General features: G+C 35.6%; 2 protein-coding genes across 49 annotated transcripts in view; one reads left to right on the top strand and one right to left on the bottom strand.

The window, feature by feature from the left end:
* The window catches only part of B3GALT1 (beta-1,3-galactosyltransferase 1), a 206,147-nt gene that overhangs the window by 159,023 nt on the left and 21,741 nt on the right, over nt 1-25,383 (bottom strand). For 4 of the 48 annotated variants that reach the window (XM_083842417.1, XM_083842430.1, XM_083842422.1 and 1 more), the window contains one exon: nt 1,616-18,362. The exons of 39 other annotated variants lie outside the window; for them this stretch is intronic. Coding sequence is in view for 1 of the 9 variants with exons in the window: in XM_083842427.1 (XP_083698553.1) it covers nt 21,596-21,655 (60 nt within the window). In the remaining 8 variants the exon portion in view is untranslated. 5 more of the 48 variants (XM_083842428.1, XM_083842419.1, XM_083842429.1 and 2 more) reach the window with 5 other exon arrangements.
* The window catches only part of LOC310901875 (uncharacterized protein), a gene marked incomplete at its 5' end in the record, with an annotated part of 188,503 nt that overhangs the window by 143,152 nt on the left and 19,968 nt on the right, over nt 1-25,383 (top strand). The gene's annotated exons all lie outside the window — the stretch shown is intronic.

The following is a 25,383-nucleotide window of genomic DNA, read 5'->3' as shown; positions in this document are numbered from 1 at the left end:
AAAAATGACTAGTAAAAAATGCAGAGGAAGGCATGCAGTTACAAGGACAGAGCTTAACAGATGTTCGGGGATCTTAGTCTTGTTTTTTCAGCTAGCACCATCAAGTATTTCTGTACAGGAAATACACTGTAGTCTTTTTTTTTTTTTTTTTGAGAAGATGTTGAAAGTAGACTAGTAGCAAAGCTGCCGGCATTATTTCTGCAAGGGTATCTGGAGATTGCAGGTTTTCTATAGTGATATTTGTTCATTCTTTTTCATTCCACAGACAAAGCATCCCTGTACTAAATGAAATAAGGTATAGCTGCATGAAAAATTAAGATGTATCAGGACACTCTGACATATGCGTGCTAGAAAATGTGGATATTATCAGAAAATTACCACTTAACTAAAGAAAAGTTTTATTGATTCTGAGCATGAGTTCTCACTTTACTGGCAAAGATTTTTTTTTTCTTGGCATTCTAACTACTTTTAAATCTTAGGTTTATTACAAAACACGTAATCATCAGGTTAATATAAAGAATTACAGTAATCAGTTATATTTAACTGGCATGTTATTGTTCTAAGTAACAGTTTATTGTGGATTACTTTTTGAAAATGTAATTTAAACGAGTAACCTCTTTTTAAATGTCAAAAAAGAATTCAGACTGATCCCATTTTTGCCTTGTATATTTTTGTGAATTATTTCTGTGAAGAAAACCTCTGCCCCTGCAGCCCAGTAAGTAGCATTTATTGTTTAGAACTTCCTGTGCATTACCTAATACTTGAGTATTAGCAAAATGACAACAATTAGTTGATTTTGTGTCCTATATCTCTCCTGAGATGAACAGGACAGATGGTCAAATATTTCAGACTTTAGATTGGCCAGTAAGAAGTTATTTGCAACTAGTATTAATGCTCCCATCTAAGGTCTTCCCTCTATGGCATCATTGAACTTTTCTGTTCCAACGCATTCTAGTTCATTTTCTAGTAATGTTCCTGTTACACATTTATTGAGTGAAATAGTGACACACTGACGCCTATAACAGTTCTGCCAAATCAGCCAGGGTGAGAGCCATGGACGTATATCTGCAACTGGTCACGGTCTCTTCCATGGAACTGAAAATTTCATCAATGAGGCATTATATATGAGTATATTAGGAATGACTCCTGGATTTAGGGATAAAACATTTTATCCCTAAATCAATCCCCAGTCAACACATCTGGGCAACTACCACGTTTTTTTCTTCATGGTTATCTTCAAATGGGTATATCAAGGTTCTCAAGCCAGATTTCATTTTTCAAGCAACAGAATTCTCCACATAGCTTGTTAGGTAGCTCTCTTGCTGCAGAACAAGTAATTTCCCAGAGTTAGCAACAATCTTGTGCCTAGCTGGCATTGTGGTACTGTATCATGTCCAGCCAGCCCATTCTATCTCCACTAAGAAGAAGGAAAAAAGTCTTCACAGCTACCGTACTCCATCAGTTTTTACAGACACTTCAAATCACTATGTCAATTGAGTAAATGTTTATTATGTTATGAATTTATACCATTATCTCATGGTCACTGTTACATGCATTGCTATACTTTTTAAACAACATTTTACAAACAAGTTTCCTCTTACTCTAACCAACTTGCCTGTCAGTTCTGAGTTTCTGTTGTCAGCTTTATGTACTAGTGTAAGGAAAATGAAAGTAACTGCTGTTTATTGGTGATCTTTGCTGGTCCCTGGGCCATTCCATTCCATTCCATTCCATTCCATTCCATTCCATTCCATTCCATTCCATTCCATTCCACCATCAGAGTCCTGATGAGTCTCTACATAGACAGGCATCTTTCATTTTTAGGCTCTGTTTTAGAATAAATAACTGATACAGAAATAATTGTCAATAGTGTAAAGGCATACCCCAAAGCAATCTACACAAAGGCCTCCGAAGAGAGTTTAGACCATGTACAATGTTAGGCAGGGCAGAGGGGAATATTTGCATTACAACAATCACTGTCACATGAAAACAAAACAATTACAGAGCCCAATTTCTTACAAGGCCAAACTCAACTAGGTTTAGAAATTCTTAAGAGAAGATATAAAGTTTACTAAGACACATTTTGGAGTTTGCAAAGTGTTATAAGCTGTAACAGTAGATGCAGCCATTGGATGGCTCTGCAAAATTCCAACAGTGAGCAAAGAAAGCAAGAATTACCTTTCCTTCCGATAGAGTCTGGTGAATATCAGCTTGAGGTTTCTGTATTAAGCCACTTTTTTGTTTGTTTGTTTTTAATAACTTTTTCTAAAGTTCACTTATTTCAGACTGGTGGACCTAAATATGAAGAAACTACATTTGTTTTGCCTCATCTTTTGGTACTAGATAATGTAGTAGCATTTGCCACACGGTAGAAGAAAATGTGAAACCTGCATCAATAGATATTATTGATTCTCTAGTATTTTTGCCACTTACTACAAGACACAGAAGGAATATGGAAAACTAAACCTTGCTTTTAATGACACAGTCATTGATGCGATGTGCTTTCATATTGTTGTAGTATCAGTCAAAGTAATATTTTAATATTTGATTACCTAAATGAGGTAAATGAGAGATGCAATTAAAATGCTATTCTCAGCCTCTACAATAATTACAAAATTAGAAGAGCAGTGGCTCAGTTCACATACTTTACGGGAAACATTGAAAAAAATATTCCTGTCACTCACTCAAGTAGTAAGTCAGCTGATTTCAACATGATTTAACCTTCCTATAATACTGGCGGTATTCTAAGTTAATATTTAGTCTTTCTAAACCATAACTTCTCAAGCTAAAAGAAGACACGTGCTCAATCAATTCAAATGACACATAAAGTTCTCAACTTTATTTTACTGAGACTCACTTTTTCGGCCTGAGAAACCTTGTCTCTCCAGTCAAGCAAAGAACTACACTCCCCTTTGAATTATCAAAAATATAAAATCACCTTAATACGCTGACACCTGTTTAGCACTCCATTGAGCATTATGATTTCTTGGCCTAAAAGTCTTTGAGACATGAGATGTATTTTTTTTTGTTTCCAGTTAGCCAGTTAGCCTCTAGCGTAGGTTAAAACACAGTTGAGTTTATATCCAATGACTAGAGGGAGCTCTACTTTATGGAAGATCTCAGCCAGATTTTCAGCTGTTTGAGAATTCAGTTTTACTGATTAGGTGGTGTTACAAAATCCAAGGTAAACAGAATTCTTAACCTTACTGCAAAGCAAAGGAAATACATAGAAGTGCAAGTGATTCTTTTCACTTTGGTTGTTTACCTGAAGGAGGAATTCTGAAAACCAGGAGCTGGCAGTATGACACACAGCGGGAATTCTCAGAGCTACGTATTGCCTTGGAAATATATGCAGAAAAGTGATCTACCCACCATAAGAGTCCAGTCTTTGTTATAAAATTAAATAATATATATAAACCTACTTCTTTTAAATTTACATTTTATTAGCTTTCAGAAATTCTTATCTATTGCAAGCTTTTAAAATATCACCTCTACAGTATTAGAAATTGCTATTATAAGGCCATATGAATCACAAAGAAAATAAATAATGATCACATTAAAGAAATAGAAAAGAGCATAATGACATAATTATGTTCATAATTATATGTTATAATTATGATCTAAAATATTATGTAATTAGCACATGAATTCCAGTAATTTGTTTTAGACTTGCGTTTGCATTGTTTTCAGAAGAAAGTTTACAAAGTGCAAACTTTTCTCTGACTCTACATTACCCTAAAACTGTTAATACGTAAACATTTTAAGTTGCTACCTGTTGTTATTTAGACATCATCTTTAAAAATAGTCCCTGAAACAGGACAACAGTCCCAGGCAAAAAATATTAAATTCTGAAACTTTAATAAAAGTAAGAACATAAGTGTGTGTGTATATATATATATATGCAAATGTATATATGTATGCATATAAAATGCATTAGATATATATGATATATTCTAACATACATACAAATGTACAAAAATATAAAAAATATACAAAATATACAAAATACACTATTTAAAGATTCTTTTTAATGGAAAACTTTGTTACTTTTTAGAGAGAAAAACTCTTCTATTTACAGGAGAGATATAGCATAGGAAGTGACCTATATGAGTGGATGACAATAGAAGGATAACCTATATAGCAGGTATCCATGAGGACTGAGAATATCAGTCACTGCCACACGACCACCACTCCATTTCAGTCTTCCCACTTACCATGCTTTACTTAAGAGCTCTCTATTGCTTCTCCTCATTCTCCCTACTTATTCTCCCCCCTTTGAACTTTTCTTTCTGCTTCTTCTCTTTGATTTCATTTTTCCTTAAAGAATTCAGAATGGTAGCACTGAACTTTCAACCACTGACATTCAAACAGTATCAGAATGATGTCAAAGGAGTTCACACCTCCCTACCAATGTATGTTTATAGAAAATGACTTGACTTCTGGCTTCTCAAAATGTAAATACTTGTTATAGAGAGAGAAATATGTCATAAAAAGTAGATGCTAAAGAAAGCAAGAGGCTTAACTCACCCCTTTTAGCTTTAATGCAGTTCACAGAAGGTGCCACACTTCATTTCACTCTAAAACCTGCTCAAGCTTTAATCTAAAAAAATCTGGAATACGATGTCTTGTGTGTCCTGTCCTCTTTGGGTAATCCAGGAGTGAGCTGGGATTTTCACAGTTTTTATATGTGGGATAATTGAGAAATACTGAGCACTGTAGATTAAATTACTAGCATAAAACAAACAAACAAAGAAAAAATAATTGTTCCACCAAATCAAAAATAATGGTTCCCTCCTTGGTAATGGCTCTTCTGGCATTTGTTATCCATTGTATATAGACCCTTCAAAAAAAAAAAAAAAAAATAAGGACCTTGAAAATCAAACATTAAAAACTGTGTACCTATATTATCTTCCTATCCATACAATTGCATTAGGGAATGAAAGAGAAAAAAATCCTGTTTTTCTATACAGAATTACTAGAATGACTATGAAGTTATCTAACATTTGGAAGTTCCTCTTTGACTTACATAATGTGGCATCTTTCTGACATTTTAACAGGCGGTATTTCAGTAATCAACCAGCTCCCAGGCATCTGAGTTCTTCATATATTACCCTAAACTGCCGGGGTGTTGATCTAAGATAGCATTACTCTCACCGTTAGATTCAGCTACCACTCACAATGAAATTTTCAGGCAACTCTGAGACTTTTAAAGGAGGGCCAGCAAAAAGGCAAACAAAAACGTCTAACGTTGTTACAATGTGAGAATGGACAAATTCTATTTCACTTGCCCTCAGGCAACCCCCTCGGGTTTTAACTGCCTTTTCTATAGCTTTACCTCACTCACTTTGCTCTTTTCCTCAAAAATTCATGTTCTCACATAGATGACACTATATAACATAGGAATATTGGTAACATTACCCCAAGGATCAATCTATATTTACTTAATTTGTATTTAACAGAATATCTATGAATATTTAGTCAGACCTCTTATTTCATGAATTATTTATCCATTCACAAACACAATCTCGCATTAATCGTGGCTGGAGCTATTTTTGCAGTAATTTCTTTTTGATTTTTTTTTTTCAATTCTTAGAAGTTTCTTAAAGTTAAATTAAAATATATTTAATTGATACCTTTTAATTCAGGTAGTTAAAACTAATAAACACAAAACTTCATTTCTACTTTAATCATTATGGAATAGCATGTGGACCGCCTCAGATCTCTTTGTGGTATATCGTCACTTACTCATCATTCAGCCAAAACTATTAGAATGAAGGATATTCTTTTTCTGTTTTTAACCTGAACAGATTTTAAATATTTTCTGATAAGACCTTATAGAATGAAAGTAACAACAAAAAAGACTAAAACAAAAAGAAGGAGCCAATATGACAAATGTTCTTGCTACTGCTATGAAGTCCACAAACCACAGTTAACTAGTAAGGAAGAATGAGTAGAAATACAAATAATGAATGCAGGAGATTGGGGAACAAACATGTCTCAGACTTCCCAGTCGAACAGTCTAGGTAATTTTCTTGTAAATCACACTTTAAAAGTTCCAAGTATTTGTCAGCACTTACTGCCTTTTTGTAAGCAGCAGACCCTAGTGGAAACAACACTGTTCTAATTCAGCACAGAAAAATCATCTGTTTGTTCTGTTGACATCCCTTGCATAACAGAGAGTTAACAGACTACTTATGCCATCTTTTCCCTAGTTTCTTCGTAGGAAACTATTAGAGAAGTAACAGTCTCTGACACACACAGTTCTTGTCTGCTCTGTGTAGGAATCATAGCGTATCTGAACAATACCCCCAGATGGTGCAAATGAATGGCAATGGCAGGTAACACTAAATAGTTCAGCTTCAAATTTTAGAAAACTGCTGCTTCTATCTTGTGTACCTCGATTTCTCAAGATTTCATGGAAATACGTTCATGTCTTTACAAAACCAACTCTTAAACATTCAAGAAATTCATTAAAGACTTACTTTAGCATCTTAAAATGAGAGTAAAGATTGACAGTATACTGTATGCTAAAATTTATTAAGCGTTTCCTTATCTGTATTATTTCAATATATTTTTTTACAGGCTTGACATTATATTCTGATCCTCCTATCTGCTGGAAGACAGGATTTTTTTTTTTATTTTTTTATTTTAATGAGTTTGTTCTGCAGGTCAACTATTTTAGAACTGATGAATTTCATCCACTCTTCATTAATTTGTATAACTATTTTCTCCTGGTACTTCTTCCCCCATGATAGATTTCTAAAAGCTTTTATTCCCATACTGCCTCAGTAGCAACTCCTGAAATACCTCATGAATCTCTCCCTTTGTAATTCCCCAGTATAGTCTTTACTCCATCATTTTGTGTCCACTCCAAATGGTGGGTCTTTACACTGATGATTGAACAGACAGAGTGAACTGGGAAAACCTTAAATGAGTTGAAAGATGTAGAAGGAGGTTTTCTGGTTTGTATCAACACCTGCTAGACTGCTTTTTGTTTGATAAGTACAAGGACAGACCTAAAGAACCCGAATCTCTGGCACTAAACGTTCAGGCTTTACAGCTGGATTTTACTAAATCCAATACTACATACTAGCCTTGAATGATGCTGCAGCTTTCACTCTGAGAAACAGAGTTGATACACAGGATTTTAGATAATAAGGATTACAGGGACATTCTCCAAATACTATTAAGTAAGTTACCGTAGCTCTGTAACCTTCAAGAGTTAGGACTGGATTTCCTGATACAGCTGGTTTCTAGTCTAGAGTCTAGCCTAATACCTGTACTGCAGCACCACAAAGTCAAACTGAATGAAGAACACATTTGAGAGGAACATCCTGCATAAAGGAACTCAGCATTCTTTCTTTGTAAGTCTAATGATTCACTCTACCTGACCTTTGCCTTTTGTTTTTAGGTTCTCTTTCATGTGTCTTCCCCCATCACCTAATCTGCTTCCAGAAATAAGCTTAAATTCATCTAGAGTTTAAAGACTTATATAAAACAGAAAGTACTGAAGGAAGGCATTTCTCTCTCTCTCTCTCTCTCTTAAAACCTTTTATTTCCTATAATTTTCTAGCTGAAAAACCTTGATATTCTAAGTAGTCTCTATTTCTCCATGGAGAAAATCAATAGCTCAGACTCCAGCAGAGTGCTCTGATGGTACCAGTTTTACATGTAAATTCTTATCAGTCATCCTAAGAACCATTCTACAATTATCTCATAAAGATACTAATTAAAATTGCTTCTGTTACACTAGAACACAGAGGAAAAACCCCTGAGGATGGCAAAGAAAATGCCAAGTGTTAACTGAAATCTTGTAAACTCTATTTTATATATTATCCTAGCAGAGGAAAATCAATCTAACACTGATTAAATATTACAAATAAGGGTTGGGTTTTTTAAACATAATTTTTGTGTTAAGAATGAACACTAATTATGATCACAAAGCTGCAATATACAGTTCATTTGCACTGAAATGTTCATAGGATAATGGGCAGATAATAAGAGACTTTATTATTTTTTATAGAAAAATAAGTTTGTTGAAAAGCTTTGCATGTTATGTGCAATAAAGAGAGGGAAATTATCACTAGATACACCATATCAAATCTTCAGGACTCAAAATAAAAATTAAAAATGGGATGGGAAAATATCTTTTTTTCCTTCTCTTTTTGGAGCACTGGCTACTCCAAAATGGAAAAAGGCCATTTTCAGTAATGAAACTAGGAAATATATAGTGCCTAGTATGATCTACTCTTTCCACTAAAAAAAGTCAATAATATTAAGTAGAAACATAAATCTCATTATTGATTTGTTTTATAATTTTATTAATAGCTCTGTAAAATATGTACTGAAACTTTCCTTGAATCATATCCAGCCTAGTTTAGTCACATCTCACTTTTTGCTTTGTGTGAAACCTGGGACCAGTATTTCATTTATACTATAGTACTTTTAAATAGCAGCAAATGGATGCTTGGAGATTTAAGTTGAATGTTATTAAAATATTTTATCACTAGCAAATGATAGCAGTTATGTTTTTTTTTAGAGATATGAGCGTAAAACTTTCATGTATGACCTAATTTAGTAGTATTTCATGAAATGAATCCTAAAAAAAAGAGAAACAATTTTCTGTAAATTTGCTGCTCATGTTGGAAATCTCAAGAGTTCTCATTAACAGAAGATTACATTCATGTGATCAAGAAAACTTTTGTCATCTGCAGAGGAAGTAAGTCTGTGTGGAGTCATGGACTAATTTGAAAGTATTGGAAAAAGCAGCTAAAACAAAAAGGGGCTTTCTTCTGGTGAGTTCCTACTAATAAAAGCAATATCAGTAAGGAAACTGATTATTAATGTGAATAGATAGTTTCTGTAAAAAAAACTGCAGCTACCAAAAAGTTCCAGACTTGGCAGTGAATTTGATCCACAGGTGCCTGAAGCAGAACTAGTCCCCTTGCTGCATGATATTTGCTTGACACACTTGCAACTGGTTCTTATAGCAGTCACTTGAATGCCTTAAGATGCAGTGGAGTTCTCTCAATTTGTATACTTGAGTGGAAGTCAGCAATTTTTGCTGTTATTCAAAGCAGATTCAAGTGGTCCAGAGTCAAGTTGATTTCCTGAACTACTTAAAAATTAGTTACTACTAGTATATGCAAAATATATAATTGCATGTATATTTAATTTCTTATATATATAGTTGGAAATATATTTTTTCATATATATATGTGTATGTATACATATGTGTATACATATATATAAATACACATTGTTTATATATATAAACAAAACAGACTTCTGCATAAGGGTAACTCATACTCCATATGTACTGCTGGCACACAGAGCCATAACTGTATCTGCTCATTGATCAAGGTAGTTGAGAAAATGTTTAAGACTATAAACTACTGGTAAAGTTTGTTAAACACCTCTTATTTCTGTTATTTCAAGTTAAAATAAGGGGAAGTGGAAGAAATGTTTTTGTGGCTGGTTTTAATTTTGTGATGTTTCTAAGAAGGAAATCCTTCCAACTCCATCACAAGCTCTTACTTCTCAGTTAAAAATAGTTTAAATGGTACAGCAAACCTGCAACTGCTATTTTTTCAAACAAGTCTTAATTTTATATACTGAAGAAATAGCAATCAATTCACTTCCCTTCACCTTATTTGTACAAAGAATGGATTAGTTATAGCTTCCCTTATAGAAACTTGCTCCAAAAATATGCCCAGGACATCCTAAATCAACGGTATTACAGCTACCTTCCTAGCAGGCTTTGCATAAATTTATTCTACCACAGTATGTTAAACATTGGAAATTCCTTCAGCACCTACTGATATGGTTAAATCTGTGCTTTTTACTAAAAGATGCATATTGGCATCAGCCATTTATTTCATTCTTTTACTTTTTCAGATCAGTCTGTGTCTATATTCTTCTAAGCATTTCTAGATGAATCCTAGGATCACTTTTAAGAGAAAATGTCTATGGTCATTATTCAATAAGAACTGCAGAGTCAAACCTCACATTTGGTTAACCGTAATTCTTCCAAAACATTTCGTCATGCCTATTGGGCTGAATAGCCCTAAATTATATAAGTATTCCATAACATTATTGCTTACCACATTTCTAATGTCCTCCCTACAATTGACGCCACTTGGTTTGAAGCACAAGCAGATGCCCTGCGTGTGGCAGGGATGACAGCAGTGGTTCAGTAGGTGCTGCTGTTCTCACTGGCTCCGTGCTCTGCTAAGGTCATCGCTCGCAGGGGACATAGGGTCCTCGCAGGTGCGTGCTCCTAAATACAAAACCAGCGTCCTATCTACTTCACACAAAATATACAGCTGCTATAACAGATGGTGACCTAGTAAAAAGGTTACAAGAAAAAATCCCAAAATAATGATGCTGGATGAAAAATACTTCTCAAGTCAGGAGAAAGTTGAACTGCCTTGCAAGGGCAGTTCTGAGCTTCTGAGAAAACTACTAATAGCCAAGGATACCAGCAGAAGTCGAGGCAAATGACCATTTAATGTTTCTGAGTACAGCAAAATTAAAATCAATGAATTTAAGCAGTATATTTTTAGGAAAATAATAAAGAAGTGCTAATCTAGACTATGCTGTAGCCAGTTGACAACCACCTAGCAGGCTTGTCATGAGGCAAACGATTTTTCCTCCCCTTTCTTTTCTCCAATACAGGGTATCTGCTGATTCATTACAAGCAGATTAGGTTCCCATCACTGTCGTGACTGGAGGTAGCAGACATGCCCGACAAAAAAGTGTAAATTCAGAACACGCTCTCTGAAAGGAATTTAAGTGACAAGAGGAAAAAAATGCAGTTCTGCAAACTGCGGAACTTATGAGCATTACTATTTTCTGGATTTTCATTTGTAATCACTTTCTCTTGTGTTGACTCCTTGGCAGTACAGTTAAATTTGTACCACAGCTTTGTACTTGATGGTGATCCTAACTGCAATTTTTCCACTTCCAAAATGCTTCTTTCCCTCAAGTGTGAGATCTGTACCCACCTGTCCCTCATGCTTCTCATCGCTCTCCTCCTGCCCCTACATTTGCCTGAAATTGAAGGGGTCAAAATGCAAGGTCAAGTGAAGACAAATTCTCCTTCTCCTACCACAATTTTTAGTGACACCACAATTAAAAGCATTCTAATGTATGAAAGACAGACAATATTATCTATGTGTGCCTTGTGATGCCAGCAAACAACCTGTTTGATACAAGATTCCTGCTACTCAGCCATGGGAAGGTTGTCCATTGGTTATTCTCAGGTGTTGCTTCCTGACGTAGTTTATATTTCTATTTACGTGGAATGGGACTTTTTTCTTTTTGCAAGCTCTGAACTAAGGTACTCCCCTATTTCAGAGGAATTGACTACTTACTTTAGACAGTATCCCTGAAGTCACTCGCTAAAAATTTCTGTAAATAAGAGATAATTGTGGGTGCATTGTGTGTGGCCTGGTTTGGTATCTAAGCGCCTGGGTTGTGGATACTATGGGCAGAATAAAAATGGATACAGACTGGGCCAGCTCAGGTCTGGCAAGGCAATAGCAGCGCTGGGGTGCAGCCAGAACATGGCATCTGGAGGAACCAAATAGGAGATAGTTTGGGTGGTAACATGAAGCTGCTAAGTGCTCCTAACTATTGTGAAGCCAGTTTTAGCATGTATGCTGTGCCCTGACAGCACTTCTGGTTCCAAAATACCCTGCTGGGTTGGGCAGACCCAGCTGTAGCACCTGAACAGGCTTCATGTGCTTGTGCAGCATCCATACTGAGCAGTTCCAGGAGAGCTGGTCACTGTGCTTCAGAAGCAGTGGAATTATACACTTCTACAGTCTGTGCAAGATGGCTTCTTCCAGTCTGTTTTCATCCCAGATGATGGAGAGTTGAATTGATTTAAAAGCTTCAAAAATCTTTTTTTCCCCCCTTACTGTAAACTCCATAAATAATAGTATATTGTACAATGTTTAGCAAATGTGGATAAGCAAGCTTTGTCAATTCCAAAATGAGAAAGCTAGTTCAAGGTGAACATTAAGAACTTTTCCAAAAGTTTCCATAAAAGGCAATTTCATAATGTAGACATCTTTGACCATCTTTGGTAAATAGGTTTATATCTGCAAATGATGCTGTACTACTTATGGTCTGTCTCGGTGCAACTGAGAAGCACTTTAGACAAATGTTCTACTCTTTTTATAGATTGACAAGGGCTTTACAGGAACGTTTGCTATTATAAGACAGATGTGAAACTTAGAAAAGCCTTCTGATTTGCTTGCGCTACATTTAACTGCATAGTGGATACTCATGTTCTTAGTTTTTAACATCTTCTTTTCCTTCACCTGCATTAGAAATAATTCCCATTTGCATTAGGTCTAAAAAATATTCAGCTATCTCATCTGTATGACATAAAGACAAAGACTCATAGTCTCCTTCTACATTGCACTGGTTTTATTTTGAGAGAAGACCCAATTTACCTTTAATGGGGGTTTATTCCAAGTTACAGAAAGCTCTGTATGGGTACTATGAAAGAATTCAGTCTTTTTTTTTTCTTTTTTTTTTTTTCAGTATTCCACAAGCACAGTTTACATTCAAATTCAGTTGTTCATCTTTCCTTCATCATTTACTCTTGACATGTTACAGCACTGATGACATAAGAAATTTTTAAAACTTCTTCCTTATTCTTCCAAATAGTTTTTAAAAAATCTTTCATAACTTCACCATGACAGACATGTATTTATTATCCTGTACACTTATTTGAATTTATTCAGTTTTTTATCTACTGATTCGTTTTCCTATTTAGAAAATGTTATCAGCTATCCAAAAAAAAAAAAAAAAAAAAGAAATTACATGAATTACACATATTGTTTTTACAGATGTGTAAGAATCACACAGGAATTAACGTAGCTATTCTCACCTGCAAATTCTTTTTTTGTGTGATCATATGTCCAGGTGCTACAGAAATCAATGGAAAACTCACACTAATGAGCTTGGATTTAACTGTTAACTTGTTCTAAAAGAGAAATGCCAGTTTAGCATTTTACTGATGATGGGCTACTGTACTGTGCAGTGCCCAAAGATCAATATGCCAAGTCTTCTAGAAGAAAAACCCATTGTAAATCTCTGTGGTGCATTGCTGACACAAGGGTTTTTATAGAACAAACAAGTTTTCTCAACACTTTCTCACCAAAGAGAATTCAGTATTTCTGAAGAATGAATTGTACTGGTTTGAAATGTCTATAGGCTGTCCTGATCATTCTGACAAGTCCAGACTTACTGATTTCATCTGTGTCTTTAGGTCAGCAACAGCATGTAAAGCTGAGGAGGAAAGGAAGCCAGACAAAACCCCTGTTACAAATTAGCTTAAAACATCTATGGAAATCTCTAAGGGGTTGCTAAGCCATTGTCTCACCATAGATGCTTTGCCTTCTCCTCTGCCATGCTGGAAAATTTAGGTCTTGACCAGACCACTGTACTAAATGATAATGGTCCTATCCCCTACTTGAAATAAAATTGGACAGAATTAGCATGGCATTAACAAAGAAACAAACAAACAAAAAAAAAAAACAAGTTCTTGTAAGTTTCTTCAAAAGACTGTCCCCCAAGCTGATCAGTACTGTGTAGAAATACACATAGTATGTTTCTCCATCAATGATGAGAGCCAATTTATAGCCTTCAAATATAAATAAAAATATACTTATATATTACTTTAATTTTACATAATTGAGCACAGCCCAGGTAGAACACAATATCTGTCTGAAATAATTTCATGGCACATATTATAAAACTAATGGCATATATTTTAAGAATAACCTGAAATACAGAGTGGATAAAATATGAACTTCACAGCTAACTTTAACAATCTTAAACATGGGCCACCTTCCCATCACATCTTTATTGCTGCAGATTTTGCCCAGACATTAAAACATTTTGTACTGAGTACAATTCTCTTCTACCACACAAAAGCATTTCAAACTTTTCTTTTAGCAAACTTTTCAATTTAGCAAAAAATACAATCAAAGGGAATCAATCCATTGGTCAAGCTAAACTGACTGTTTTTTAGAACTCTGAAGAGTCAAATGTTACTCAAAATTTGTATTAAAAATGTGTCCCTGAAAGTCTTCACCCCTATACCTCTTATTATTTCCCCACCCCCCCGCAGCACAGGATGTTATAATGTTCTAGACCCCATGCAATTTAAATCTTCTCAGGACTACCCACAGGGCAAAGTCCCCTTTCTTCAGCAATTCATGCACATGTTGTACTGAAGCAAAAAGCATACCAAATCCAATACCACAAAGTGACTGCACATTTCTGCATTTAATGTACAAGTCTTATTTTCTGTGTAGGTTTGGTAATCTACAGACAAACACATGGAGGTTAATTTTCTCTACAGCTAGTGAAACAAAATTTCTGGACACAGGCTATGGAACATGCAGATAAACAGTTCTGGGATTTCTGCAACCGTGTGTGTTTGTTTATACAGTGAGTAAAAAAGGAAGTAGTAAACAAGGAAGCAGCAGGGGCTTCTTTGCAGCAGGGGCTTCTTTGCAGCAGGGGCTGTGTGATCAATTTTATACCCTGTCTGGAGCATTTTGAAGGCAACTGCATACAGAAAAATCACTAAACGTAGGGTTGTGGAAGGAGACTACTTGTTTCATGTCTTGAATGCCATTTCAAAAATGCAGGTTTCTACTGTTCTTTCAGTAGGTGGGAGGAGGGTTTTTTGCCACCAGTAGACTAGCAAGTTTCACTCCCCAAAAATGTGAGTAAAATTTCAGCCTTTGTGGCAAACAGTATGCAAGCAAAATACTGTTTCCATTCGTAGAGTGAACTACCCATCCAGAGTTATGGCAAGCTTAATCAGCATCTAAGAAGAAAAAAATGCTTCATGAAACACAAAGGAAAAAGAAGCAGCAACCAACCTCTAGGTAGATTTCGTATCTTTTTCTCCAGTATGCAGAAGAATGGCTGTCCATGTATTACCAAGCATTTATATGAAGACCTTCTGAAATAAATCGTTTACTAAAAAATAAAAATTTTGTACAAATCAGCTGTGAAGAAAATCAGAAGGAGGTTCAGTGGATGAAAGCATTATGCTTTATTTTCAGACTAACATCTTTCATAAATTTAAGTGCTCAATATTGTACCAGCCAGGTGTCAGAAATGAATAGTGAACCTGCCAGGAGAGATGTTTTCCATTTCTTAAGCACTATCATGGTCCATGACAGAATTGATTGGCTTTCTGACATATACTGCTACTACTGGCAAGGATAAAATATTATCTGTCTTTAAATAACTATCTTTACACCAAATTTATTCTCTTCAAGTGAGTTCAGTAAAATAAATATTTTGCTTTTTAAAATGATATATGAAATAATCTAAATACAAAGTACTTGTAAGTTCCTTTCATAGAATACTGAAACATTTTTGACAAAGGGCTTTCTTTATAATTTAAATAAAATATCATCAAAATATGCAGTGGACTTTTTAACCTTTCCTTTTAACCTAAAGGTACTGGACCTTTACTTGAATGGGGATCTTAATCTAGTAGGTACTGTATGCTGTTCTTGATGAGGAAGATTTGAGTTCTCAGTTTGACCTGATTGCCTTCCACTGTGGTTTAAGATGTTAGTACACTCCATGATACTGTTTTGCTGTCAAAATACTGATAGAAAAAGGACTCATCACTGATCAGTCGCTCTTGTCTGTATGGTATAGCATTTCATGTGAACTGTGAATTATGAGATCAATTTGCATCACAAAAGCATAACAGAATTACAGGAAAGCATTGTTACGAAAACTGATCTTTTGCCTCCTGTTCTTAAAACTTTGCTGGTCACATAGCCCTTCCCAGTTAGCTGAGGCGTGGTGCTGCAATGATGTGGACATACTGTTTCCAGCTCCAAAAGTGGGAAAACCAGCACACCAATAAAATGGGAATTGCTACCTAAACAAGAGCCTCTTTCGGGTGCATAAAGAGATCATTGAGTGTGAAAGACGATATAAGCTATTGTAAACAAAGGCAAAAGCTTTATTGTGAATCACCTTCTCGTTGTTGTTATCTCTTCTGTTGTGTTTCTCCCTGCTAGCCAGACCACACTGACCCCAGAATGAGTCTCATATAAAGATCAGCATCACAAGGCAAGGGATCTGCTATAAGGCAGATGAAGACTTAACTGAATGATTGAATGATCACGTAGGTCAAAGGGAATCTTTCTGCATGATTTCAATAGACTTTAAATAAGGTTCCTAACAGGGGATAGCTTGCCTGAAGAGTTAGATTGCTCTCAGAAGTGAACTTGTTAAAATCTTTGGAACACAAACTTCTCAAATCTTTTTTTGCCAAGTGTTCATCATTTTAATTAATATTCCGTGTCTGCAGAACTTGGTCATATGTCGGCACTGAGAATTTATGATTTCCCTACTGCTCAGCTTTATCACTAAAATAATAATATATGAAAAGCCTATTACTGATCCAGTCATCCATCTCTACTGCTTTAGTAGCCTTGCAATAAGCAGGCAGTTTTACAACTTTCATTGCCAAACACCAATTTTCAATCAGCTAGACTTTGAAATGCTTCTGAACTCCCATTCAGAGAATGCAGGTTCTCAACAGACACTGCATTTGAACCAAAAATAAAGTGAACAATAGAGGAAAACTCTACTACTAGGATGCCCAAGTTTTCTGTGGGCTGTTTCCTTCTTTCATGACGTCAGTGCTCCCTTAAGGTAATAACTGCATGTGAACATGATAGAAGTGTTATCCTGGTTGTAATAAAATGCCAAGTTACAAAAACACTTTTTCTATATGTCGTGACACATATTTTAAAACAATAGCAGAGAACTACCAATGATTTTTCCGGAAAAAAGACCCCCATCACTCTTAACACATTTTCTCATCTTCCATTATGATGCTCTCCAGGTTGAGCTAGCAAAATGAAGGAACAATTATGCAAACATGAGAAACTACACAGTTCTCCTTAAACAGTAGGCTATCATCTTTCTAACAAAAAGGATTCATAATCTGATTCCAAAAGTGTATTACTCCTGGGGAAAGTTTTATTTCCACAGTTACTCTCAACAGTTTCATAACAGGATCATCAGCACAGAAAATTGTTTATATTTGGAGAATACCTACAAAAAGCCATCTACAAATGTCACACATTCTCTGATTATATAAATTACAATATACAAGTTCTCCTGATGCTTACAGGACTGCATGGATTCTGTATGCGATCATTTAGAAAACGCACAGGGTGATATTACTCCATGAACAACCATAAGGCTACACCATACTGTTGCAAAAGGGCAAATCTATAAATAAATGTGAATCCTTTTGGCTTCTCTCAGAAATATTAAGAGTTAGAAAAAAACAACAATAAAAACATATTGAACCATCAGCTATGCAGATATGGCAGACACCAGGACTTAGCTCTTCATATATTTTATACTTTTTTTTTATTGAATTGCAGTTATTTAGTTTGCCCAATGAAATGACAAATTACCTTTTATATTGTGTTGCAAAGAAAGACGTTGAAAGAGTAGAGTCATTTCTCTGGCAAACATGCTATACATTTCATCCTGAGTTACTGCTTTCTGTCCTGATGTAACAGGAAAGTTAAAACCTTATTGTCAGGTTCCTGAGAGCTTTAGGAGTATTTAGGTAAGCAACAACGCTGACTTAGCATGCAAATCTAACTTTTGTCCTTTTTAGAAATGACTTTGGCACAATGAAGGGGCATGACATTTGTATAAAGTTAATGATAATCCTCTGACCCCCACACCTCACCACCCTATTGAATATAACTATGGATAGCAAACACTGAAGAGTTTGTAAATAACAGTAAGGGTATTGCACAAATATGGGTTGTATGCCAGCAGATGTTGTACATATTTGTTGATAGCAGAGGAGCCGTGAGACCTAGGAGTCTTAATTTCAGACCTTGGGAAGCATGCAGAGGCTAACTGCCCACTTCTGTGTTTCCTCTTCGGTGTCACTCCTGTATTCTCACTGAAGTCACTCAGCTCTTGTCTGCAGAGTTGCAGCAGCTTGCTGCAGAAAGATGTCCCAGCACCTCCCCTTGCCAGCAGCGCTGTCTCGTCTCTCCAAGTTTCCTTCTCAACCTCCATGCTGTTATTCTTAATTCTACTTTCTAGACATTTGTTTTCAATCAATCTTTTAATGATCTCTTGCCACCCTCTCCTATTTCATCTCTGTCCTCCCTTCAGAGCACGTGTGTATATACACACATTAATTTTCTTGAGTTGGCAATGCCTGGCTCCAGCCTCCTTCACCAAGGTCCTCATTCAATCTCAGTGTCATTTTTATTGCTTTTTATTTATAACTGTATAGAGAAGGCTCTTGTTCTTCGCTAAAAATGAGAAAAATAATAATTAAAGATAATCAGAAAAGTGGAAGAATTTAATTTTCCTTTTGTACTTCTATTTACATGTGTTTTTATTTGTTATACAAAATTCAACTTATAATAACACAAAGCTAAGAATAAGCTTAGAGATTCCATTTCCAGCTATGTCATTTCATATTGAAAACAATTTGCCCCATCCTTTCTAGCAGTCTATTCCCTGTTTTAAAACATTTAAATTCCCTGTTTTAAACATTTAAGACAGCCTAAATGTGTGCTGTCTTTTCCACCAAAATTCATCAATACCTCATGGAAATCAACTCAAAAACAATAAATAAGTAGAAACAGAGAGAGTAAAGCAGACAGACAATGAAAACAGAAAATGAATGCACTTTAATTCAGTACTGTAACAGGTATGACATAGATGAGGGCTGAGTGCCAGGAGAAAGCACTAGAAAGATCACTGAGCTTTGCTTTTGTTTCATTTTGCAATATGCTATGTAGTTATTATAATATGACATATGAATTCTTTTACTAGGAGTTGACTTCTTCCTCACTGTCTCCTACTTTTTGTCCTGAGATTTTATTCAAACTCTGCTTGACAAAGGTGCAGCAGGGATGCTTTGATAAAAATCTCAAAATCCTAGATTAGTGCAGAAACCGAATATGTACTAGAAGCACGTGGTTAGGTTAGTTCACATAAGATGAATGGATATGAAGTTATTTTTAAGAGAACATGTTAAATACTTTCTTTTCTTACTCATATCCCTGAAAACTCTGATTTCATTGTTCTCATTGTACAGTTAGAGCACCTGGAAGCAATCAATCCATTGAAGCTCACTTTCACATATATTATCGTTAATCAAATAAAAGATTATCTTAGTGAATTAAAGATACAGTAAGAAACTGCACCATCTCCCTGTATCCTCTGCATGCTCATTGATGTTTTTAGGGAGAGGAAAAAAAAAGGCACTGAATTCAACTTCTGCCACACTTTGCTCTTGACAGTTAAATTGGAATAAAAAGATGTATAAATGTTTATTTCTCGTGAATATAAGGAGATAGATTTGGTAACAGTGAAGTTAAAAAAATGCCACTTTTATGTAAATAGGATACAGAGTTGGGCTGTTACATATCCAAAGAGGTTATGACATTTAACTACAGTGTGGGAGTGCATCATTTCACTTTTAGGAAGGGTTCAAACAGCACATTGTTTCTTTGGCTAGCCAGTTCATGGCAGAAAAGGAGCATCAAAACTTCACGTCTGTTTGAAATTTATGTCACGAAATCCATGAGCCTCTACATGGCTTCTTTCAGAGAGGTTATCCCAGGGAAGCAGGTAAGAGGAGCAGTCATCTTCCCTACTCACTATAATGCAGCCTGATTTTCCCTGGGGATGAGAGACCTTCAGTACATCCTTGCATGCATACATGCAGACCACAGATGGGATGAGTCAGGAATAGCACAAGGTAAAACCAAGAATAAATACTGGAAGGTGATGCATGTCTTTTAGACCTTAATGTAGATTTTTCCTTGGCAAAATGGCTACGAACACACTTAAGAATAGGGTATTTTGGCGTATTTACACACCAGAATACCTTATAGAACAAACTAGGGAACTGTTTGCTTTGTTTTCATACATAAATATTTGTTTAGATAACGGAAATTCTTATTTCCATCCTTTACCTCCAAAGCCCAAGATACAAGTGTATAGGCAGCACAAAAGCTTCAAGGATAAAAAGGTCAGGTCTGTATCAGGGTGTAAGGGCAGAAGCAGGTGTGGATGACAAGGCCACTTGCCTAGGTGTGAACTAGCAACACTTTGTGCAGCTGATGATGCTTGGATACGAAACATCCTCTGTCTGCTAACTGCAAGTCATTCCACCTGCAAGCAAGGATTTGCCATGTCAGACTGTCAATACCATCTCTATCATCATTACTACAAATTCCCACTATTCTTCTACTTCTTGTGCTGGCTTTGGTCAGACACACACCTCACTGGTGGAATGGAGCTGAATCCTGGGCTCTACATTTCCATTTCTAAATCTTGGCAGGACTTTGGAGGGTCAACACTGCCCTTTTCCACCCAGACATAACGTGTAGTGTAAATTCAGTACAGAAAAATAAATCCTATTGCCAGACAAGCAAAAACAACTGGGGAAAAAAAAAACAACTCAACTTTCAGGTTCTTCCTTATACTTCTAAATTTCCCTTAGTGAAAATTATTTTTCCCCTAAATCATAAACAGAGAGCTGACACAAAGCCAACCCCCAAATAGCCTGTTCCACACAGTTGGCAGAATTTTGAGAGCTTATCACCGTACTAATGCTACTTAGAAAGTATACAGGTTCAATATATTTCTAGTTATTAAATAAGATGTACCAAATATATTAGAATATAATGTCCTTCTTTATTTTCTAAGATTACAGCTGAACATCAGCTGCCAAAAATACATGAATATTTTGTCTAAATTTTTTAATTTAGTGAAGTGGTTCACTTCTAACATCGAGTTCTTTCTGGGATTACTTCTGAGTCATAACTGATGATGACTTTGAGTTTCATCTTCTTGGACATATTTTTGTATTTTATTTTTGTATTTTATTTTTGTGTTTTATTTTTGATCAAGGGTACTTATCTGTGCAATTTTTCAAAATAGGAGGGTGATATTCTTTCTTATTGAAAATATGCTCCATGACCTTTTAAAGTATTAGGTGTATTAGTATTAATCCCATCCAGAAACATACAAGTACCCAAGAATCCCAGTCTAAAAAAAAAAACAATACCAAAACAAATTTAAGTATATTTTTATTCGCACAATCATGAACAAAATACAATCTTTCCTTCCTATATTACACAAAATATTTTGAACAAAAACATGAGTTAGTGAACAAGCTCTCCAACATACCAATTTGTTGGAAATCAAAATGGATATTTTTCTAGTTTTATAATACTTGGATTACATTTGAGGTTCATCTTAAGTGTGGTGGTTCACCACCCAGAAGTGGCAATAAAAGTGGGAATATCTGGATCTGCACAGATATTTCCTCAGAGATTTATACAGGCTTCTCTGAAGAGGAGGATGGGATTAGAAAGTAATGTAGTTCACTCTGTACACAGGATACAGAGCAAATGGACAAATAATTGTATAGTGTCAATCATGATTGAAGGTCCCAGAATCATTTTAAGGATATTTATACAATGAAATTATCAGACTCCATTGATCCCATGAATGGCTGAATGTTTCAGTTTGCACCAACAGCAAGCTGTAGAAAGCTCTTTGAGGCAGAGAGCTCTAGAGGCCACTGGAAAAAATCAGAAAGAAGGGGTATGCATCAAATGATTAATATCCTAAAAATTAACACAAAGCTGCCTGACTGCTGCATTAATTTTAAGACCAAGACTCCAAACAATGTAGACTAGCCAGAAAGAAGATGACACAAAAAATTCCAGAAAGTTTAATTTTACACAACCTACAACACCAGGAAGGTTTATATAATCTGATAAAACATCTTCAGCTTTGATACAATGATTTGTGTTAAGTATCTTAGATGAAAAAACAAGTGCTTCTCATTACAAGAGTTAGCTAGAATGTAATGATTTAAAACAGAGCCCAACAAAGATTTTAAAAGTCTTCAGAACTTTAGGTTGTCCAGAGACCAATTAAATTTTTCTCTGCTGCAAGATAGCAGAATTGGGTTTCAATTTGCTTCAGATAAATATTTGGATAACTAAACCGAGCCTACTGAGAAAATATTTAAGAACAAGAGCATGTGCTGGAAGGCGGTGGAAGAAGTGTTTGCACTGTCTGGCAGCAAAGGTGGACTTCAGATTCTTCAAACACATGGACCCCTTTGCCACCATGACTGCACTGCTCATATTCCTTCCCTGCCACCTCCTTGAGGAATTTGCATCAAAGTATTTAAAGAGAAAGATGTAAATAGTAATGAAGATTAACCTGGATTTTGGAGGTTCTTTACAGTTTGATATTTCAGACTAAATCACAACTAACTGAAAGAAGAAACATAGCGTACCTTAGGTGAAGTAGGAAAAAAGCATACAACCAGGCATCTGGTCTTGTGATGTCTTGCCTTAGAACAGGAGATTCAGAAAAGTGAATATAAAGTCTTACTGTAACTATGCAAAACTGAAAATAAATTGAATCATGGTTTTACTTTTGAAGATTTAATATAATATATCTATACTAATTTTAGATGAGTTTGTTAACTCCAATGGAATAGGTCTATTAAAATTACAGCCAGATTTATAGTTTCTAGTCCTATAGCTTCCATAGCTTTAAAATTGGTTCAAATCTGTTTTTAAGAAAGGTGAGGAAAAATGTTGTATATAAAAACTCACTGTTCGTACAAAATGCTTTAGCTGGAGGAGAAGCTTCATTAATCTTTAGGGCTGGGCTTTGAGAATTGAATTTTTTTGGAACATAACATTTTATTTACTGGCGGTTGACAAACTGTAGTGTTACCTGCCAGCTGGCTTCAGTTAAATAAAGTTGATTGATAGGCTAGGACATACATATGAAGAAGATTATGAAAATGGTAGAAACTTACTTTTTTTTTTTTTTTTAATTAGTCAGGCTAAGCATTCCTCTGTCTTGAACAGGATCATTTTTATTCATCATCTGTATTATTCTACCTCTTATAGTACCAACCATCATTAGGGTTACTGTCCGCTAGCCTCTTAACGCTCTGTAGGAATAAACGGTTTGGACGTACTGTACGGTCTCTGAATGCTTATAATCATACAGCATAATTTAGATATTATCTCTGTGTCTACTGCAATCTCATCTCTGTAGAAAGGTGTGTGTGCAAAACAGTGTTCAGGAATAAATGAAAGGAATTATATTAATATAATTCACTAGTTAAGTGTAGAGGTAGAAAGCAATAGCTTCTGCAAGTTTTTCTACCCCCCCCCCCCCCCTTTTTTTGACATTTCCAAAATAATCTAGTTATTAATCCCTTCAACTCTGTTTCCAAGACAGGTAATTCCAGGTGAGATTACTAGTAAACAAATAGCAGCTGCATCCTTAGCTGTTTATTTTTTCCTTTTTGCCTTTCTACTTGTTTGCATCTTGCCTTAGCTTATTTCTTACTGACCATAGTCTGCAGGCAACTGCTATTTCTTAACTTGTGTTTGAAATACCTTTTGATTGACACACAACACCTCTCCATCAGAGGGAAAGGCCCTTTACAAAGGGTCAGAAGCCCAATTGCACAAAGTTTTGCACTTCAACTGATAAAGAGCTGGGAGCACGGCCAAGGAATCCTGTACAGTACCCATAAATCGTAGTTTGTCTCTTCTGTCACCAGGTGTAACAAAGACTGAATGGTAGAACAATGATCTTCACTGATACTAACAGCATTTCAGTACATAAATTAGAAGTAATTTTCTAAAGGATCACTGGTTTTGGTGAAAAAATTATGTGAAATTGAACTGCTGTTATCAGAGAAGGGTATCTTTATTTTTGATTTATACATATATATATGTATATATATATAAATTTGAAGAGGGCTCTGAATCCAAATAGATTCCCGAAGACCGTCATATTCGGTACAGTACTCCCCTTCAGTAAGAATTCCTCTCTTATGTTTTGTGTCCAGAACATACCAGATTAGACCACAGAAATCCCTTGTAGCATTTGAGACAAATCACATTCTAAGAAGGCTACTATCTGCCTATCAGGTATAGCAAAATAAATAAATAAATAAATAAAATATTAGGGCACTTAATTTATTTCGGTGGTCCACAGGCTGTCCACCAGCCAGACACATGGACAGAAAGAATACTGCATGCACACGACAATTTTATGGCTCTATTTTAACTAAAAGCTCTCACCATTTTAATCAATATACCATGCCGATCTTCTGTCCTGGAAGGGGAGACAGGAACTTTCTATCATTTACCTTGCTGGTTCTCTAATGCAACCTGTACAGAGCTACTGAAAGATCCCCGCACTGTATCACAGTATTAAAAAAAACCAAACAGGTGAAGAAAAAGCCCTCTCTTTTTCATCCAGGTCTTGGAATAATTCATTTTGGCATTCCATCCTATCTTATGATACCAAACAGCAGCAGGAGAATAGGAAAGTGTGGTGACTGTGGTGTTTTGTGGATGCTATCAATCTGATTGGTCCCATACTTCAGCAGAGCAGAAAAAGAGCTCTGTCTTGGTTGTTTACCTGCTTCATTTATCATCCAAGATATGCTGATCACAAGCATCTTTAAAATTAGTTCGCAGCTAAAAAACAACAAAACCAACTCTATGCTAAACAAGCATAGCTCACACGGAGGACATGATGCTCAGACCTGTCCAGCATCTCCAGAATTTGCAGGAGTAACAATAATGTGTTTGCCAAATTGGCCTTATTGCTCTCCTTTTAAAAGCAACTGTTAAATTAAGACATCAGTAATGGTTACTGATTTAGGTACCTTCATTGGTTAAGAAAAAACAGAGCTCTCAGCTTCATTCCCAGAGAAACATAGAACATCTAACAAACGAGACTATCGTAACAAAACTTACTTGCATTGCAACTCCCATGCTCAACGGATATAATACAAACTTATTTACATCTAAAGAGCTGTACAAGGGACAACTCAGCAACATCTCTTAATTCATGCTTGACTGTGACTGTCATTATCACCGGTAACTGGAGGCAACCACAGTTTAAAACTTGATGCCATGATACGAACTGAAGGAGGCTGGTCACTTGTCATTCTCTGTTCAGACACACTAAAATGGTCAGTGAAATTTATTTTTTTCTATGGCTCCAAAAAGAGGTTACTCCCTGGGTAGACTGGTACTAGCTAGCTTTAACACAGTCCAGCTTAAATTCTCCTTCAAGGGACAAGGGATTTCAATGAGACAAAAATCATTTTTAGTATTTAGTATTTTCTGGCCAAAATACTGGATCCAAATATCCAACATCTTGAGTTGTCTGAGAGGAATGGGCAAAAATTGAAAAGAAAAAAAGCACAACCCAATCTAGAACTAGATTTGAATGTGTAAATGGCATTGG

This window comes from Anser anser, assembly GCF_964211835.1.
Source record: "Anser anser genome assembly, chromosome: 6".
NCBI classification, from domain to species: Eukaryota; Metazoa; Chordata; class Aves; order Anseriformes; family Anatidae; genus Anser; species Anser anser.
Note: the sequence above shows the minus strand (reverse complement) of the source record. Positions and strands in the feature narration are given on the sequence as shown.